General features: G+C 40.4%; 1 protein-coding gene across 2 annotated transcripts in view; it reads left to right on the top strand.

Moving 5' to 3' along the window:
• The window catches only part of ATRN (attractin), a 138449-nt gene that overhangs the window by 67445 nt on the left and 50368 nt on the right, over positions 1-20636 (top strand). For both annotated transcript variants that reach the window (XM_069496339.1, XM_069496340.1), the window contains exons 12-20: positions 2146-2363; positions 4204-4325; positions 5234-5372; positions 6956-7146; positions 10189-10408; positions 11685-11870; positions 12785-13018; positions 15329-15466; positions 18966-19059. In XM_069496339.1, coding sequence (XP_069352440.1) covers positions 2146-2363; positions 4204-4325; positions 5234-5372; positions 6956-7146; positions 10189-10408; positions 11685-11870; positions 12785-13018; positions 15329-15466; positions 18966-19059 — 1542 coding nt within the window. The remainder of the gene's footprint in view (positions 1-2145; positions 2364-4203; positions 4326-5233; positions 5373-6955; positions 7147-10188; positions 10409-11684; positions 11871-12784; positions 13019-15328; positions 15467-18965; positions 19060-20636) is intronic.

A 20636-nucleotide genomic window follows, 5' to 3' on the forward strand; every position in this document is an offset into this window, starting at 1 on the left:
CCTCGTCCAAATGACCACAGCTCTGAAAAGAATATGTACATTCAGTATATTCAAGTGAGCTTGTAAAGAATGTGTATATTGCTTTTGTTGGATAAAGTGTTCTGTAGATGTCAGTTAGGTTAATTTGGTTGATGATATTCAAGTGCTGTGTCCTTGATTTTATGTGTAGCTATTCTATCCATTATTGAAAGTGGAATATGGAAGTCTCCAACTATTATTGTTGCTAAGTATTTTCTCTTAGTATTTCTTGTAAGGCAGGTCTGCTAGCAAAGAAGTCCCTGGGTCTTTGTCTGGGAATGTCTTTATTTCAACTTCATTTTTGCAGGGTAGTTTTGTTAGAGAATTCTTGTTTCATAGTTGATAGTTGATAGTTTTTTTTTTTTCTTTCAACACTTTCCTTATGTCATCTGTCTTGCCTTCTAGCCTCCATTATTTCTTAGCTGTTAATCTTAATGTGGTTGTTTTGTATGTGATGAGTTGTTTTATTTTTATTGCTTTCAAGATTTTCTCTCTGGGGCTTTCAACAGTTTGATTATATTATGTCAAAATGTGCATCTTTATTTGATGGTACAGTAGGGAAATTATAGTTAAGAGTAATTTTTATCGTGTATTTCAAAATAGCTAGAAGAATTGTGATGTTCCCAGCACAAAGAAAAGGTAAATGTTTGTGGTGATAGATATCCCAATTACTCTGATTTGATCATTACACATTGTATACTGGTATCAAAATATCACATGTACCCTGAAATATGTACTATTATGCAGCAATAAAAAATGTGGATCTTTTTGTGTTTATTTTACTTGGAGTTTGTTGAGCTTCATGGACATAAAGATTATTCATTTTCATCAAATCTGGGAAGTTTTCAGTCTTTTTTTTTTTTTCTTTCTTTCCTTTCTTATCTCACCCTGTCACCCACGCTAGAGTGCAGTGGCATGATTGTAGTTCACTGCAGCCTCAAACTCCTGGCCTCAAGCAATCCTCCTGCCTCAGCCTCCTGAACAGCTGGGACTATAGGCATATACCACCACACACAGCTAGTTTTTAAAATTTTTTATAGAGATGGTGTCTCATTATGTTGCCCAGGCTAGTCCTGCCTCAAGCAATCCTGCCTTGGCCTCTGAACATGGTGATTGTAGGCGTGAGCCATTGCACCTGGCCTTTCGGTGTAGTTTTAATTTGTGTTTTTCTTACAACTGAAATTGAGCATTTTTTCATATGCTTAAGGGCATTTGCATTTCTCCCCTGCAAACTGGCTGAAACCCTCTCTGTATTAGGATATTCCTTTTCCTATAATGTAATTGTAAATAAGTTTTTCCTAGCTTATCATTTGTCTTTGCTTATAGCATTATTTTCTATGTAAAAACTCCTTGTAATTCATATAATCAAAATTTTCTATCTTTTTTTCCCTGCCTTCTGGATTTTAAGTCATAGGGATGTTTTCTCCACTCTCAGGTGGTAGAGAAATTCACCCAGTCTTTCTTCTAGTACTCATGTGTTTTTTTTTTTTTTTTTTTCAGGTCATTCTCTGATCCATTTAGAATATATCCCGATACATAGAATAGAGAAAAAAATTCCGTTTTCTGTTTCTCTGTATGTTTCGTTATCTTGGTACCATTTACTGAAAGACTGTCTTTTCCCCACTAAGATATCACTTTTACTGTGTACCAAATTTCCATGTGCACTTTTATCTGTTTCTGGTTGGTCTATGCTTTCATGCACCAATATGTCATAGCCTTAATTATAGAGGGTTTTTATCTATGCTTTTAAAATTGTATGTTTTTACTTTTAATATTTAAAAACGTGTTAAAAAACATATAGATATAGAATTACTGTTGAACTTTAAAAGATATTAGCATTCCCTGACACCAAAGTATTCCAGAGACTGAGGGTTAAAAGTCACTAGGCCGTCAGGAACACTTTCTAATATAGTGTCTGTGAAGAGTAAGTAGATCATAGAAACCACTCTGGGTGGTCACAGGTCAGAATGAAAGAGTGGGATTGGGGAGGGAGGGGAATAAGAATGTTTTTGAAACTTTGAAAAATAATTTCTTAGAGGACTTGTAATACGTAAGATTTGTGTGTTAAAAGTATATAGTTGTTATCTAAGTGTTTAGTAAATTCCTTCTTTCTCTTTTTCCTCTCAGTACCATGTATGTGTTTGGTGGTTTCAACAGTCTCCTCCTCAGTGACATCCTGGTGTTCACCTCAGAACAGTGTGAGGCGCACAAGAGTGAAGCTGCTTGTTCAGCAGCGGGGCCTGGGGTCCGGTGTGTGTGGGACACAGTGTTGTCTCAGTGTATCTCCTGGGAGTCAACAACTAAAGAACATGAAGAGAAGTTAAGATCAGAATGTTTTCCCAAAAGTATGTTTTTTCTCTACTTAGAATTTAATGAATTTGAGATCACATTTTTTCTGAATTGTGAAGGAACTTAGCATATGTATACTTTTTATGTTCCCCTTATTATTATGTGGAATTATTCAGTAATAACTTATGCAAAGCCTTTTTGGGTATTTGAAAATTGGTTTGTAAACATCTTGGATGGGAACATGCCATGTGGCTCCTAGAAGCTGTCTGTGAATAATGGAGACATAACCTTCTCGTCATTGCATAGGCTTTGTATACCAACTCCATGACCTGGCTGCAGTTGGTCTGATGCAGTGGTAGCCCGCAGAACTTTTTTTGATGAAAATGTTCTGTATCTGGACTGTCCCAATATGGTAACCACTGGCCACAAGAGGCTGTCAAACACTTGAAATGTGGCTAGTGTGACTGAGGAACTGAATTTCTTATTTTATTTTAATTAAAAACCACATGGCTAGTGGCTACCATATTGGATTACAAAGGTCTGATGTCAAGGATAAAAGAGGAGGGTCAACCCAGAAAAGCCACGTCGGGGTCAATTGTTCTGGTGGAGGGAGAGTGGCTGTCCTTACAAAGTATTCTTCTCCAGCTCCTCTAGTTGGACACACAGTGATAGCAAGGCTGATGGTGGCTGAGGATGGTCCTGCCTGCTTAGCTTCTTGTCCTTTGGCTCTGATAAAGAGCACAGTATGATACAGTGAAGTAATGTGTGGGAAAGTTCTTAGTAAGAAGAATGTCTCTACAAAATATTTGTTCTTATCAATTTCAAGTATGTTGACTGAATTTTCTTAACAAGTAGGTTTGTTGTTGGCAGTTAACTTGAGAGTTATGGTGGATAGAAGCAGCTTTCAGTCTCCTGGGATGTTCCAAATTAAGCTACTCAGGAACATAAATCCTCAGAACATCCAGGCAACCCTTCCAGGTTCAATGGTGGACTAGAGTGTGCTGGAGAACAGAGATTATCAGCATCTGGTAGGATTACTCACTGCCTTCTGAAAGGGATAAATATCAGTGAAATATTTTTTTGTTCAAATTAAACCTGCAAGTTCATAGGCAATAACAGTAAATTACCTTAGGTGGTTGAATATGAACCCATTTGCTGTCCCTGTTTCCCTCTGCTTTCTGAGTGGGCTCAATCCTTGGGATGATGATGAGGACAGGAAGAACGGCTTAAGGAGCTGACTGCTGGGGTCTTTGTTAGAGTGGGCCTTGCCTCTTCCTGTGTTTCACCATGTGACTTGTCCACGGGATAGTTCAACACATGAGGCAACGTGGTTGAGCAGCTTCTCTTTTCTAGGGTCTACAGGAGATGCAAAATGTCTGTATTAGCACAGAAGTTCTCAAACTTGCACCATTTAATTTACATATAAGCGTACAAAATGCAACTCAGCTTAATGTCTCCTATGGGATTCTAGGGTGCTGCCTACTTTTTGTGCCCAGATTAGCTTTGTGTTTATAACAAGGAGGAATGGCTTGGCCTCCTACATTACTTTGTTTGGCTCCTGGGCAGCCTCAGGCATTCAATCTTTTACTAGTTGATTTTTTTCTTGGAAAGAAAAGTATTCAAAGAACCAGACCTTCTATTATATCTAATAGTTGTAAAATGAACCTGTCTTTGTTTTCCACTTTCTGTGTACTTTTTGGGGGGTACAAAACAGTGTTTCTTCAGATTGTCTATTTATTTCTAAATCTTATTTTAACCTGAACACACCAGTATATTTTCCTGCCAGTTTCACTGTTCATTTTACTTCCCAACCACTGTTACTTTTTTTTTAACCCCAGTTTCAGATTGTGCTCAACCGAAGCTGTCACAATTGATGAGTTTTTCTTCTTTTTGTAGCTCCTGACCACGACAGATGTGACCAGCACACAGATTGTTACAGCTGTACGGCCAACACCAACGACTGCCACTGGTGCAATGACCATTGTGTTGCTATGAACCACAGCTGCACGGAAGGCCAGGTCAGGGGCCATTTTTGAGAATAGAAGAATCCTAATTGAGCATAGGTTTAGGTTATAGTATATATGGTATAAGTAATAGTCCAGAGTTATTATAAAAATGGGGTATAGATTTGGATTTTATTATTGCTCAGGTTTCTTATAGGAAGGGGATGCTCTATCCATGCTGATTCCAAGGATCTTACTAGCCACAGGGATTTGATTATCGTGTTTTAGAAGAAGGTGGGACTGTTGTCCCAGGGCATGGTTATGACTAAGTACTGGATCCTTGGTTTGGGGTTTGTAATAGCGACCTCACTCTACCTGTGCAAGGTTTTGGTAGCAAATTAGGGCTTGAGATCAAGAGTGAATCAGGTGTATAGTGGCCCATATTGAACTGTAGAAATGATAGACTTTGCAAAATCTCCTAGTCTTATGTTATATCTTGGTTTTGCATAACTTCACTGCTCACAATATATGATTTCAAAATTTAGGTTCCAGTAAAAGACTAAAAAAGATAAGATGGCCCAGCTTTTATAGTTTTTGACAACCTATAAGACATTTTTTTTGTCAGCCTAATCCCATTTGTAAAGTAGAAAACTTTTAGACTGTTGTGGGGTGGGGGCGGGACGTCATTTAAAAAGCAGCAAGTTCAACATTCCTGTTTTACAGATAAGCACATTGCGGCATGATGTTTAAAAGACTGGGCTGCTTCCTTACCAGTTAAAAGCATGTCCTTTTGCAGAACATTCTGCTGCAGTGTTTGCACTGCAGTGCTGCTTCATCTGCATCTTACATATCTATTTATCTACCTATCTCTTTATTTATTTGCAATTTGCTTCCTCCATTGATTTTGATGTCTTTAATATTAGTCCTCACCATGAGTTCTCTCTGTGGATATAAGAGAAAAACTTTTGTCCCCTGTATTCTAGATCGCCATTTTCAAGTATGATGATTGCCCCAAGGATAACCCCATGTACTATTGTAACAAGAAGACCAGCTGTAGGAGCTGTGCCCTGGACCAGAATTGCCAGTGGGAGCCCCGGAATCAAGAGTGCATTGCCCTGCCCGGTAGGCCTTGCAGGGGCATCTGGGTGTGTGTGGGTCCACAACTTCTCCCCCTCCCCCAATATTTTGCAGCCTAGGTTGAACCTAGCACAGGGGAAAAGTTAATTCTATCCATTCATTCCCCATACCAGTAGTATGGTTGTTATTGTTTTAAACTAAAATACAGCTCTTAATTATTTGCTTCTACTATCCTTTGAAACAAAGTAAATCATCATCTGTCGCTCTGGAGAATCAATTAACAGCTTGGCTCCGTATTACTGAGCCTTCTCCATTGTCCCCTCCCTGCTCTGCTGTGCTCACCTGGGACTAGAACACAACAGTTTCCACAGCCAGTCTGCTGGCACTTTGTGAAGAGTACTTCTTAGTGACCACTGGCATTTGGTTCTTGGCACCTGCTGAGAGGCTGCCTCTGAGGAGAAGGGGAGAGACCACTGTCAGCACTTTTTGGTGATCTCCAGCCTTGAGTACCTCAATATATAGCACTTCTGAGGTTCAGGATAATGAGTCTGGGACCTGAGGCCAGCCAGCCTGACTGAACCCATATGATATATTTGCTCAACCAGCATGTCCAGGAAGGGGAACTTCTGTGATTCTGTGCAACACTGAGGAGTGTGCAGGGCAGTTGGGCTGGACTAGGCCCTTTTTGAATGTCCTTCGGAAGTACTTCATTCAGCTTGCAGATTAAACTTCTTGTTCTTTATCCAAGTGGGTCTCAAATTTTAATGTACAGGAAAACGCTTGGGGATCTTGCTAAAGGTACAAGTCTAGGGTGGGGCCCTAGAGTCTGCATTTTAACTAGTTGCTGATGCCATACTTTGAGGAGCAAGTCTTTATCTGCTCTTAAATGATCTCTTTCCCATGGTGCCTTTCATTTATCTCGTAACTGTTACTGTTAATGAACATTGTTGTTGGCATCTCAGGGTACTTTGGTTCTGGTGAAGTTGCTTTGCTTATTCGTTGTCTTCCAGGAAGCATTTGTAGCTTCTGGTAGTACCTTGTGTGGGCTCAGGATGATCACCAGGTGCAGATTACAAGCTTGCCTTGTGTGCTGCAGCCATATTACTCTGGTGTTTTCCCAAGAACAATATTCCCACCTCATTTTGGGGATGCTTTGTGCACTTGATTGTACCTTCCACCTGATGATATAGAAAGAGTGCAGCTTTTGGAGATCATAGATTTGTTCATTCTCCATTTCCATTCTTGCAGTTTTTTACCCCACCCTTCTAATACGGTTATTTATTTGTCTGGTCTTCTTTCCAATTGTTCTTCAAAAGGCAGTGTACCAGTCTAACATTGGCATCAAACTGGTGTTTTCTTCTAAGACAGAGGAAAGGAGACCTCAGAATATACTTCTTGTGATCCAGGAGATATGACTGACAAACTGTTTTTTATTCTTGTATTTTGTGTTTGGTCCTTAGTAATGTGTCTGATGCCCTTATCACATCCTAATGAAGTTCTTGGAATTCAAATCACAAAGATTGCTTGGGTGTTCAGTAATTTGAACTAGTAATGTAGTAATGTAGTAGTGTTGTGTGATTTCTAAAACTCTGTTTTTTTTTTTTTTTTCTTTTCCCCCTTTACAAAAGAAAATATCTGTGGCATTGGCTGGCATTTGGTTGGAAACTCATGTTTGAAAATTACTACTGCCAAGGAGACCTATGACAATGCTAAATTGTCCTGTAGGAACCACAATGCCTTTTTGGCTTCTCTTACAACCCAGAAGAAGGTAGAATTTGTCCTTAAGCAGCTGCGAATAATGCAGTCATCACAGAGCTTGGTGAGTTAAAATCCTTAGAACTTAAGTTTCTAGTATCCACCTTTCTACTGAGGGCGTGACTGCAGCTTGCATAAAGAAGGCTGTGGCTACATGTGATGTGCTTAGCAAGAGCAGAAATGCTAGGACACGCAGTGTGAATAGACTGTGGAGCTGTACTGTCAGAGTCTTTTCCCGTAATGTCTTTCTTCTTATCTTAAAATTTTTAATACTTTGTATATTTTTATTAGTCACCTCTACTAAATAAATTATATGGTCTTTGAATAATTATATGTGGGACAAATAGTAATATTTATGTATATGCACATACTCCGGTGACATCATAGATGATTTCATACCTGTTTTATCTCTAGATTCTGCTGAGGGGAAGGGAGAGGTCACTGCTAATTAGCCAGGTTGAATTTAGCTACCCAAGTTCCTTAAATTTAAGGTATTATTACAGTGCATAGTATTGTATGGTCACCGCTAAGAAATGTACATGCATTCAGGTCTTTCTAAGACCTGGCCAGCCCAAAAGAAGACAGCACCTTCTTGTCAAGAGTTGCTGAGCTCAGAAAGGCTCAAGTTCTCCTCCTATCCACCCAGTGCTCTCAGGTGGCTTATAGTTGATATTCTGTAATGTCATTTTTAGTCCAAAGCCCAAACTGTGATCCTATCCTCAGTTAAGTAGATACTCTTACAATAAAGCTGTGTTAGCAGTGTTGGCTGTGGTACAGCAAAGTTCAGTGGAAATGTTCTTGTCAAGCAGGGAGGAGTTGAGAGCAGCACTTCCCTGGGTGCAGCCTTCTTCGTGTGAAGGTATGGAAAGTGTCCCTGGGTCCCAATACGTGTGGCCTCTGCGTACCATCTGAAGGGCCATTCTGAGACTGGTAGGAGGCGCCCTGTATTTTACTTTTCTATCAGTCTTTTTTTTTTTCCCCAGTGCAACTTTGATTTGGTATGGACACTCAAACACTGGTAACACATTCTTAGTGTGCCTACCTCAGGGGATACTGTGGCCACATTTGTTATTTTACTACATTTGGATAGCTTTTTCAAATTTCATAATCTTCGTTGGAGACTATGTTGTTTTTCATCTTCCCTTCACACCCACAAATGTGGGCCCTTCCCGGTATTCTGTCTTTGGGTGTCAGCTGACCTTACCGGAAGTCGTTCATTCCCTCAGGAAATGGATGGATGGCTCACAGCTTTGCCCCTTACCCTGGTGTCTTTACCAGTAACTTGAATCCATCTCTGAAGGAATATCTGATGAGAAGGTTTCAACCATCCCAGCTGGCCCCAGATAGACCTCTGGTCCCTTTTCTCTCTTCCTCAGGTTTTTTAGCTCTAAAAAGTTCTGGGTAGTCTCATCTCCTGTGGCCATCTTTATAAAACAGAAATTCACAGTCTTGTGATAAGACTGACAGATGAGAGACAAGTAAAGTGTAATAGGCTTCTGTAGCTGTACCTCTACATGTAGCCCAGTCTGTACAGCCTAGATTTGTATGGAAAAATAGGAATGGGCATCCAACCTAGCCTTAATATGGCTAGCAGACAGCTGGGAAGAAGTAACCCCTGAAGATAAGGAGAAGAGAATTGGAAAGGTGAAGAGAGAAGGGCTTTTTGTGCATTAGTGCCCCCATATGTGAGATGTAGAGATTTAGAGAATGGCCCGTTGAGTCAGCCACAGGTAAGTGTGCGTGGCTGGCTGCAGGCTGGATTGGAGGGATTTACTATAGCTGGGCCTTGAGAAGAGACCAAGGCGAAATCCTAAGAGGCCTTGGCCACAATGCCATTAGGGTTTGAATTTTACCATGAAGGCAAAGAGAAGTTATTGAAGGGCTTTTTAAAAGTAAAAATAACTACTTTTGGATGTATTTATTTCTTTTAGATCTTTTAATGGGTATGTGTATTTTTTCCTTGAAAAATGTAAATACATTGTACATTTTGTTTTATAACTGCCAAAATTAGGAGTGTCTTTCATTTCTGGGCTAAACTTTCTACTTTGATTTTAAACAACTTTTTTTTTTAAACTTAGTATCCCTAATCCGAAGTCCAAAGTGCTACAATGAGCATTTCCTTTGAGCATCATGTCAATGCTCAAAAAGTTTCTGATTTTGAAACATTTTGGATTTTTGTATTAGGGCTACTCAACCTGCATGTATATACAATGGAATATTATTCAGACTTAAAAAATAAGAAGAAAATCCTGTCATTTATGACAGCATGGATAAACCTGGAAGACATTATGCCAAGTGAAATAAGCCAGGTTCAGATAGACATACACTGCATGATCTCACTTATATGTGGAATCTAAAGTTTCAGTTGTGCAAGACGAATAAGTTCTGGAGATCTAACGTACAGCATGGTGATTATAGTCAGTAATACTGTATTGTATAACTTGAAATTTGCTAAGAGTTGATTTTTAATGTTCTCACCCCACCCCCGCCCCCTACACACTGGTAGCTTGTGAGGTGATGGATATGTTAATTAGCTTGATTGTGGTAATCATTTCACAATGTATACACACATCAAAACATCAAATTGTATACCTGAATAAATACAATTTTTGTCAGTTATGCCTCAGTAAAGCTGGGGAAAACAATTTTAGTACCAAGCAGTACCCCATGGCTAAAGGTGGGGATCTTCAATCATCTGAATGGGCCAGGGCCTCCAGATAGGCTTAGTTAATGATCTGAGAATAGACATATAACCACTATTTCATAAATATTGGCAAGATGATCTCATGTATGAATGGTCATTTAAACCAAGTTTGGGGGTGACCAAACTTCATAGCATTTGTCATAGGATATAGAAGTTTCAGAACTTAATTATTGTTTGGCTATTAATCTCTGTGAAAATTTTGATGTATTATTTTCTCTGAGCTATATTTCTGTTCTTTGTAAAATGGCCATATTGAAGTGATGATGTATCCTAATCTGCTATGGCTGAATCGGGGCATAGGGAGGTTTTCCTGTATCTGTGGGATATACTTTAGTATTTTTATCTAAAAGCCTGCTTTGGTCAATATTGGTTTATTCATAGTTGTGTCTGTTTTGCCTGTAGTCCAAGCTCACCTTAACCCCATGGGTTGGCCTTCGGAAGATCAATGTGTCCTATTGGTGCTGGGAAGATATGTCCCCATTTACAAATAGTTTAATACAGTGGATGCAATCTGAGCCCAGTGATGCTGGATTCTGTGGCATCTTGTCAGAAGCCAGTATTCGAGGATTGAAGGCTGCAACCTGCATCAACCCACTCAATGGTAGCGTCTGTGAAAGGCCTGGTAAGTGCATGGGTGGATTAGGTGCTATTGGAAATTTATTGAGACAGAAACCACAGGAGGCACAATTCAGTACTGACATGTGTAAAATCCTCATGAAAACTTAGGGAGTATTGATTTCAAGCAATATGAAGCAGAGTATAACACAGAATTTTAGCAGCAGAGGGAAATAGGAAATAGCCTGTGTCTCTGAATAATTTGATCCATAAGCAAAACCAAAAGTAACTAACACTACTCATAGAACCTAATATTGTAATTAACAGTGAGATTGATTGGTTTTTGACCACAAAAAGTGTTAAGACTTGTCCTGAAAGGCAAATTTCCTGGTGTTGGCAGAGAAATGCTTTGGAAAAAAGAACAAAAAAGGAAAATCAGGAAAAAAAAAAAAAAAAACAAGAAAGAAAAGATTAGAAAAGCAAGCAAATCAATGCAGGGACATTTTTCAGAAAGGTAGTATCTATCAGTGGGGAGAAAAATGATGAGAGCAGTTCTGTGACAGAAGACAGATGCAGACCACAGCCGCACGAAAGCTGTGGGAGAATGCTGAACCAACAAACGCTGTGAGTCGCCTCACAGGTTTGAATCTGTCTGTGGGCTACATTTCAGCTATGTAAAGATAGACCCAGGGATAGCCTCTGCAGCAAGCAGACAAGCCCAAGACAAACTTCCTTCTCCTGCAGAGGGACTCACAAGCAGTAGGTGAAATTGTGGATTATTTGGGGAGGTCGAGTTCCATTTACATCATGTCCAGTTTTAGGAAAGTACTATGATTTGAGGAATACAGAGGTATAGGAGAGAATTCGTAGCATTTTGTAGAAGTCACCTTAAAATATGATTTATAATCTTCTGTAGGGGCGCTGTCTAGCCTTTTTGAATCCTGAATGTGTCAGTGAATTTAATGAATACTCTGGTCCTTCTTCTCCCCAAAATTACAAATATAAGGTTTTGCATATTCAGGTGGGTTGTAAAACCCCTGGAGTTCATCCTAGTTCCCCACATTCTAAGGGGCTTAGATCTCTACTTTTATGGAAAGATTCGCTTGTTCCATCATCTTTGTCCTTAATCTCCTTTGAAAAGAAATCCATTTTTTCCTCAACTGTATAAATACACTTGATAAACAGTACATGATGACTCTAATGTTTTTTATTTTGTCATTCATTTAGGGTAGTCCCTGAATTGATTTCATGACACACTAATGGGTCACAACCCACCTTTGAAAAGTTTGACCTTAGCTGACATGGTGGGAGCTCTAAGTGTCTTTCTTGGGTTTAATTCCCAGCAAACCACAGTGCCAAACAATGCCGGACGCCATGTGCCTTGAGGACGGCGTGTGGAGAGTGCACCAGCAGCAGCTCTGAATGCATGTGGTGCAGCAACATGAAGCAGTGTGTGGACTCCAATGCCTATGTGGCCTCCTTCCCTTTCGGCCAGTGTATGGAGTGGTATACGATGAGCAGCTGCCCCCGTAAGTGAAAAAGTGAGCTCTAGGCATTCACGCATGCCCTGTGCCTGGACAACTCTGCCATGGGGCAGTGCTCTCGGGCTCTGAACATTTAGGGACAAGATCGGACTTGACTTTTTGCTCAAGTTTGTCCAAAGGCTACCATTGAGATAGTCCTGACTGATGAGAACTTCATGCAGAATCAGGAACATTGACACAAGTAAATAAATGTAAGATAGATCACAGAGTACAGAAATAACTTGCCCAACTTCAGTGTCGTATTATTCAATCCGTGTCTCCATATCTTTATTTCCTAATTCGTACAGTAAGTTCTTCCAGTAGATAACCTCTAAGATCCCTTCTGCCTCGATATCCTGGGATTAGGAGAGAGGGTCCCTTTTAGGTGTTGGCAAAATATTGACCTCTTTAAATTCATTATCTCATGTAAATGATCACAATAGAATAGGAATTTTGACTCACAGAAGTTGAATAGTCTGTTAAAGAAAAAGGTAATTTAGGCCTGGCGCGGTGGCTCACGCCTGTAATCCTAACACTCTGGGAGGCCGAGGCGGGTGGATCGCTCAAGGTCAGGAGTTCGAGACCAGCCTGAGCAAGAGCGAGACCCCGTCTCTACTAAAATTAGAAAGAAATTATCTGGACAACTAAAATATATATAGAAAAAATTAACCGGGCATGGTGGCGCATGCCTGTAGTCCCAGCTACTCGGGAAGCTGAGGTGGTAGGATCCCTTAAGCCCAGGAGTTTGAGGTTGCTGTGAGCTAGGCTGACGCCACGGCACTCACTCTAGCCCGGGCAACAAAGCAAGACTCTGTCTCAAAAAAAAAAAAGAAAAAGGTAATTTAGATACAATAAATTCAAATGTTTCCGTGGTAGTGAATTACAACTTGGTGGTTTTTTTTTTTTTTTTTTTTTAATAGCTGAAAATTGTTCAGGCTACTGTACCTGTAGTCATTGCTTGGAGCAACCAGGCTGTGGCTGGTGTACTGATCCCAGCAATACTGGCAAAGGGAAATGCATAGAGGGTTCCTATAAAGGACCAGTGAAGATGCCTTCACAGGGCCCTACAGGAAATTCCTATCCACAGCCTCTTCTCAATTCCAGCATGTGTCTGGAGGACAGCAGGTACAACTGGTCTTTCATTCACTGTCCAGGTAAGATGCCTTGTATATTCAAATACAAATGTTTCACTACCTATTTACAAGGAATAAAACTTTGAAAGCTACGTTGTTTATATGTAACTCCCTCCCCCCTCACTCTCAGTGATTGGTACAAGAAGGAACAGACCAGGAGCTGCCCCTAAGCCTGGGCCTGGATCTGCTGGGGGTGAGAGTGGGTTCCTGAGAAACCAACTCTGAGAACTGGCCTTTAATTCAGACTTGAAGTGACTACTCAGGAATGTGCTTGTGAGCTTCTAGAACAGGTGGAAGAGGCTGGACAGGTGCAAAGACTTCCAAGAGATTAGTGGGCAAGAACTTCTCCTCCAAGAGCCTGTCAGTGCCATTGACAATGGGGCTCTTTGTGAGGACTTCTTTATGGGAAAGGCCACTGTAAACAAAGGTAAAAGGCAAGAGACTGAGAGGAAATTATCTGCAAAGTATATAAAAACTGAATATCATGTAGAGTATGTAAGCCCCCGCCCTTTAGAAAAAAAAGCTAATTCTCAACCCAACAGAAAAAGTGGGCAAGGGATATAAAGAAGCATTCTTAGAAAAGGAGATAGAATAAGAAAATGCAAAATACCGTGAGAGACCTGTTTTTTGTCTACTAAACTGGCTTAAATTTTGTGTTTCCTTTTTTCCTCTAAGATTGGGGTTATCTACAATTCTATTTCTAATCTAGGGATTAACTTTTTAATGAAATATTTAAATCTGTGTTTTTCCATTAATATCAAGAATATATCAGGTGAAATGACAACTCACAGAATGGGAGAAAATGTTTGCAAATCATATCTCTGGTAAGAGTCTAATGTCCAGAATACATAACCCTTAAAACTCAACAATAAAAAGACACCCCAATTAAGAAATGGGTAAAGGATTTAAATAACCGTAACTCCAAAGAAGAAATGCAAATAGCCAATAAGCACATGAAAAGATGCTCAACATCATTCATCATTAGAGAAATGCAAGTTAAAACCACAAGGAGATACCACTTCGCACCTACTGAAATAGTTATAATCAAAAAAACAGATAATGGCAAGTATTGACAAGAATGTGGAGAAATTAGAGCCCTCATATATTGCTGGTTGAATTACTAAATTGTGTAGCTACTTTGGAAAACAGTTTGGCAGTTACTCAAAAAGTTAAATACAGAGTTATCATATGGCCTAGCGATTCCACTTCTAGGTATATACCCAAGAGAATTGGATACATACTTCACCCAAAAACTTATATATGAATGCTCATAGCAGTATTATTCATAATAAGCAAAAATGAAAATAACCCTAATATCTGTCAGCTGGTGTATGGATAAACAAAATGTGTTATATCCATACAGTGGAATACTATGTGTAATTTTGGTGCAGTCATGACTGCTGTAATCATTTTAAGTTTTATAACTCAGATATCTACATGGGTAAATAGCAGGTGGGTAAACAGAATAGGTCCAAGGCTATGGAAGGTTGCCAAGATGGTGAAAAACTGCATCACATTGATCAGTTAAGATAGATCTGCAGAATCAGAGATTTTGCTTACAGTGATGCAGGTTGTGTGGTATGTGAATGCCCCACTCCCCACCCCTTGGAATTCTGCAGTACACAGCCTATGCAGCAGTCCTAAGCAGTCCTGAGAGTTCCAATCTTCATATGCTTTTCTAGTTGTGAAGTCCTATATCCATCAGTAGTCTTAGTAATCCTACTTATGGAAATGTTTATATATAAAGATGGTTATTTTTCTAACAATGAAAAATTTAAAGCAAATTAAATATTAGAGCGTATGGTTAAATAATTATTAGGATTCATAGAAATCATTCTTCCATTTAAAGTTTTATTTGTGACAAATGAAATAATATGATAAAATAATTGTGATCTAAGTTAAAAATCAAAATTGAATATTAATATGAGCACAGCTGTGTAAAACTGTATAGAAAAATACTGGAAGGACAAATACCAAATGTTAATCATGGTCTGTGGGTGGTGGGATTGTACATGATTTTCTCCCATCTTTATATTTCTCACAGGATAAAATATATTTTTCCAATATACTATCGTGAGCATATGTTATTTTTTACAATTAATACCAATAAAAACTACTTTTTAATATTGCTATGAGCTATCACCTTGCTATGATATGTTTCTGATTTGCCTGGACTAGCTCTTTTTTGATATTTTGATCTTATTTTTCAAACTTGTTTTTAGTGGGCCAGTTTTGATGTTTTTATATTTAGAGGCAGTAGGAACTTAAAGAGATAGTTGTTGAACAAAGTTCTGCCATGGGATAGGCCCCTTGAAATTCTTTTTCTTCCAGCCTGCCAGTGCAACGGCCACAGCAAATGCATCAATCAGAGCATCTGTGAGAAGTGTGAAAACCTGACCACGGGCAAACACTGCGAGACCTGCATATCTGGCTTCTATGGGGATCCCACCAACGGAGGGAAATGTCAGCGTAAGTCAGATTGGTCAGGTTTATTGATGCCAAATCCGTGTGGAACACAATACTTCTATTTGACTTGCATATGTAGGAGGAGAAAAGCCAAACCAGAGAAGGTGCTGACTGTAAGTGCCCTGTTCCCTTTTCTCCCATGGAGCAGTGCACCAGTCAAGGGTTAGGTGGATCAGCTCAGACTTGAGGGTCTGGGGGGTTGTCCCACTGTGGGGGGAGCCCCAAACAAAAGGCTCCAGCAGTGTTATGAATCCTCCGGTTTCGGGGAGGCTGAGGAGGAAGGGCTAGGAGTAGGAAAGTCCTGGGTACTGAGTCGGAGTGGGGAAAGTGCCTTCAGGGTTGCCCTCTCCTGCCCTCGTAGCAGAGGCGCCTGAAGAAGACCTCTGCCCAAGGCCTCAGGTATGGAGACCTAGGAATGAAGGCTCCAGGGGCTAGGAATGTAAATACATGAAAGAGCACGTCTGGTAAGGGGCCTGAGTCCTTGACTGCAGCTTGCTGGAAGATTCCGTATGCTATGTATGCTCCAAGTCTGCTGTGGGGAGGGCAGCCTTCCCCTGAGGCAGCCAGATAAAGCCTGTTTCATTGACTATGTCGGGCCTGAAAAATCACATACAGTTTTTTAACCAAAAGCCAGACTCCTCAATACTTCCAGTATATTTAAAAGATTTAAATAGTCCCATGTTTCCCCATTCATGTCCAACAGAAGCCTGCAAGCAGTAGAACATTTTATTATTAGAACATAAATTCTATTCTTTTTTTATTTTTGGGACAGGGTCTCACTCTGTCACTTAGGCTGGAGTACAGTGGCATGATCATAGTTCACTGCAGCCTCAAATTCCTGGGCTCAAGCCCTCCCACTTCAGCCTCCCAAGTAGCTAGGACTACAGGTGCACGCCACCACGCACAACTAATTTTTTTTTAAGTTTTTGTAGAGACAGGGTCTCACTCTGTTGCCCAGGCTGGTCTTGTACTCCTGGGCTCAAGCCATCTCCTGCCTTGGCCTCCCAAAGTGCTGGGATACAGACATGAGCCACCATGCCCAGCCATAAATTCAGTTTTTAAAAATTACAAGTGACACCAATGAACTGATTTTCAATTTGTTCTAGTTTCCAACTAAAAAATATAATGAATCCTTTAGTTAAAAGACTCTTTAAGTTCTGAGCAGGAGAAATAAATATAATAACAAAGGAAATCTGTACCTAGTCCCCAGATCCCACCTCCAGACTCCTAAACATGGCTGTTTAGAATATGATCCCAGACCAGCCAGGAGAGAGGTAATGTTTGAGCTGTATGTCCCTTACTCTGTCTGGGGTTCACTTTCCTGATCTGTAAAATGGAGATAATAGGGTGGTGGTTGAGATTAAAGCATCCAGAGCAGTGCATGACACATACTCGACACTCAGCAGATATGAGCAATTATCATTACCCTTCTAATGTCATTTCCCACTACTCCTAAAGAAAATTTCTTGTTCAGATTAAAAGGTATTCAGTAAAAATATTTTCCCTGCTCCTTGTGAATAAACTTTATCCATTAGATGATAACCAGAGCACCTAATATTGTAGAGTGATAGATGTGTACAAAACATTGTGCTGACAGCCACTCAAAACATGGGTGCGTTTATTATCCCCAAGATCAAGTAACTTGCCCACGGTCTCACAGCAAGCTGTGGCCAAGCTGAGAACCACACACGGTATGTGTTGACCTTAACTACTAGGCTTGGTTTCACCTGCAGGTGCCATCATCCACGTATCTGCAGCTGCCATCTAGAAAAATCAGATTTTCCTCTGTCATATCTATAGGGCCTGAGTTGTCCAGAACATAGAGCTTGCTTTATTTTTTCAGAGTCCTAACCCATAATAGAAAGCATGGTTTTAAAATGCTGCAAGTAACACCAAATCTTTAATGTTTTCTTCTTTAAATTGTATAGTCCTTAGCTAAAGATAATAGCCATGATTTATTGAGTGCTTACTGTGCTTTCAGTATCATACACATATTATCTCATTTAATCCTCGCAACAACCCTATATAAGATAGGCCATGTTGTTATCCCCATTATATAGACAAGGAAGCTGAGACTCAGAACGGTTAAGTGGCGTGCCCAGGGTTACAGAAGAGCCAAGTGGAGGATGTTGGATTCAAACCCAGGCAAACTGATTCAGGCCTTTGCTTTTTACTAATACACTGCACAACCCCCAGACTCAACAGAGCCAAGAATTGAACACTTGTGTTTCTGACTCCAGCATCTATTTTGTTAATGTCTGCACTATTCTGTTTTACAGGTTTCTTTTGATGATTTTTTTCCCTCCACAGCATTTATTTTTTCTTTATTTTTTTGAGACAGTCTTACTCTGTCACCCGGGCTAGAGTTCTATGGCATCAGCCTAGCTCAGCAACCTCAAACTCCTGGGCTCAAGTGATTCTCCTGCCTCAGCCTCCCAAGTAGCTGGGAGTGTGGTGTGCACCACCACACCCGGCTAAATTTTTTTTCCCTATTTTTAGTGGAGATGGTGGCTTGCTGTTGTTCAGGCTGGTCTCTAATTCCTGACCTCAAACGATCCTCCTGCCTTGGCCTCCCAGATTGATAGGATTATAGGCGTAAGCCACTGCACCCGGTCCACAGCATTTGTTTTAAAAGTACACCTCTCATTGCTTGAGTCCAGGAATTTGAGGCTGCAGTGAGCTACTTTCACACCACTGCATTGCAGCCTTGGGTGACAGAGTGAGACCCTGTCTGTAAAAAAAAAAAGTACACCTCTCTGCAGCCTAATGCCTTTAATTTACTCACAGAAAAACAGGGTGTAAAGTGAAAAGATACTGAGCAAAAAAGACTTTAATTTATTTCAACTGGAGTATAAAATTTATCATAGCTTATATTATATGTTGGATGAAAAGAGTTAGAGATATGTTGAGATGGCCAGAGGAGGGGGATGGGAAGAGTCATTTTCAGTAAAGGCGAAAAAGAAGGCGGGATACAAGGGTGGTGAGTCCTGAGGCCTCTAAAATGGTGACCTCTAATTCCAAGCCCTGTTGGGGTTCAAAATGTGGCCATGTGGAGAAACTGAGGCAGAGGGCAGCCAGACCAACCCTCCCCTCAGAGGACAGTTGTCTCCAGAGTGTCTCCGTGGGCCAGGGACTGTGTCTGTGTCCCCACCTAGCATCTGGCACACTAGAGATGCCTCAAAAATATTCACTGAATGAATGGAAAATCATGGTGGTGAAGAATAGAGTATTGAAAAGATGAAAATAGTGATTGCCACAGGTGGCAGTGGGAACCAACATTCTCTGTGCTCCTGTTCTTTGACTTTGGTTCCTTTAATGTTGCCTTTACATTATTGTCATTGGCTGAAAAATCATGACTCTTACCCATTAAATGCTCTTATTTTTATCTGTCTTTCATATCAAACCCAATTCAGATAAAATTATTTGTTTGGGGAGAAATCTGATAGTTGTAATCTTCTCAGCCAGTTGTGACCGCCCTCCCTTTCTTTTCCCTTCTCCCCAGCGTGCAAGTGCAATGGGCATGCGTCGCTGTGCAATACCAACACTGGCAAGTGCTTCTGTACCACCAAAGGCGTCAAGGGGGACGAGTGCCAGCTGTGAGTACCACACTCCCTGTACCCCTAGGGAGGGCCGAAGGGCTATACGGCTGTCTGAACTCTGCCCTGAGAGCCACCCCCTTCTCTGTGCCTTCTTGCCGTTGGCTCTGAGAGATCCCTGGGTTGATTAGTTTGAAATGTTGCGCTTTCTACTTTAGACCGGTCAACCCCTAAACTAAGGAGGTCGTCAAGTTAGCAGCAGTTCCTTAATGGTGCCTTAATTCACATTTTTATGTTTGAGTGATACTGATGCTTCCTGGGTTGCTAATTTGCATTAGTCGTCCTACCTGCAGCAACTGCTTGATTTTTGTCATGTCAAGAGATCGCACTCTTTCCCGAAGGATAGAATTGGAAGAGCTGGTGTTCCAGTGATGGTGTCTTTTTGGCATTTTGGTTGTCTGATAGTGGGTATGATCTTCTTGCCTGTAACATCCCTCCCTGTTCTTGCCTTTTCCTTGGTGACATCTGTTAAGCATCTTCCAGGGGTGTCACCATCCATGAGAATGCAGGCTTGGCATCAGGCACACTTAAGGTTTCAGACCTGACCCTGCCTCCCTGAGCAGGGTGCTCTTGAGGCAAATCACTGAACCATGCCGATCCTCAGTTTCCCCATCTATCAACAGTAGGACTAGGAATAATTATTTTCAGTGTCCTGGTAAGTTGAAACAAAAGAGATTGTTCCCCAGTTAACATATACTTATCTGCCTACTGGAAAGCTTCATAAAACACATGCATCCAGGTTTCCTCATTGTCTAGAAAGACTTAAGAGAGAAGTGTTTGGTGTCAAAACATTGAGCTGATACAAGCAGATACATCACTGTAAACTTTATTTTTCTCAAAGAACAATAGTTAATGATGCCACCAGTGGTTGAGACATTGATAGTGGTATTGGTCTGTCTATATTTTATAGTTTGTACCAGTGAATATACTAGTTTCATGCTGCCCTAAAGCCAGTAGATTAAATTTAACTTTTGGATCTTTGTTCCTTTAAACAGAAAAATGTGATGAAGTTAACCACTCTTGCCCTCAGGTGATACAACAAAGACATGAGGTCCAATGAAAGACTTTTAAGTTCCTTCAAGAGATTGTAGATATAAGCAAGTGCTAGTAATCACCCTGGATAAAAGGACACAATATCTCTGTCTTGTCTTACCTGGGAAAAGTGCTTCACCCAAGCTTTCCCTGCCTTTCCTCCTAGTTCACAGCTGTTGTACTTGCCAAAATGGCTTTGTGAAGTGGGAAACTGGGTTTTGCTGATGTTCATAGATGATATCTATGGGGAAATTAATCGTTTTTTTGAGTAGAACTTACTTTTTTTCTGCAGACTGGTGAACACTTGTTCAAGGCTTTTTAAGAAAGATTCTTGGTAGTTAATCTTCTCTCAGTTGTGTTTAAAGAACAGGATCAGTTTATTCAGGGAGAATAGGAAAGAAGTGAAAAATGAATATTTGAAAAATATTTTGACTACACTTTAGAAGAATATGTAGTCCACACAAAAGTGAAAATGTGTTTTTCGTTATAATAAATAGGGTCTAGATTTATTACATCTGGATTTCTCTCATGTGCTTTGGCAAACG

This window comes from Eulemur rufifrons, chromosome 20 (assembly GCF_041146395.1).
Source record: "Eulemur rufifrons isolate Redbay chromosome 20, OSU_ERuf_1, whole genome shotgun sequence".
Classification (NCBI taxonomy): Eukaryota; Metazoa; Chordata; class Mammalia; order Primates; family Lemuridae; genus Eulemur; species Eulemur rufifrons.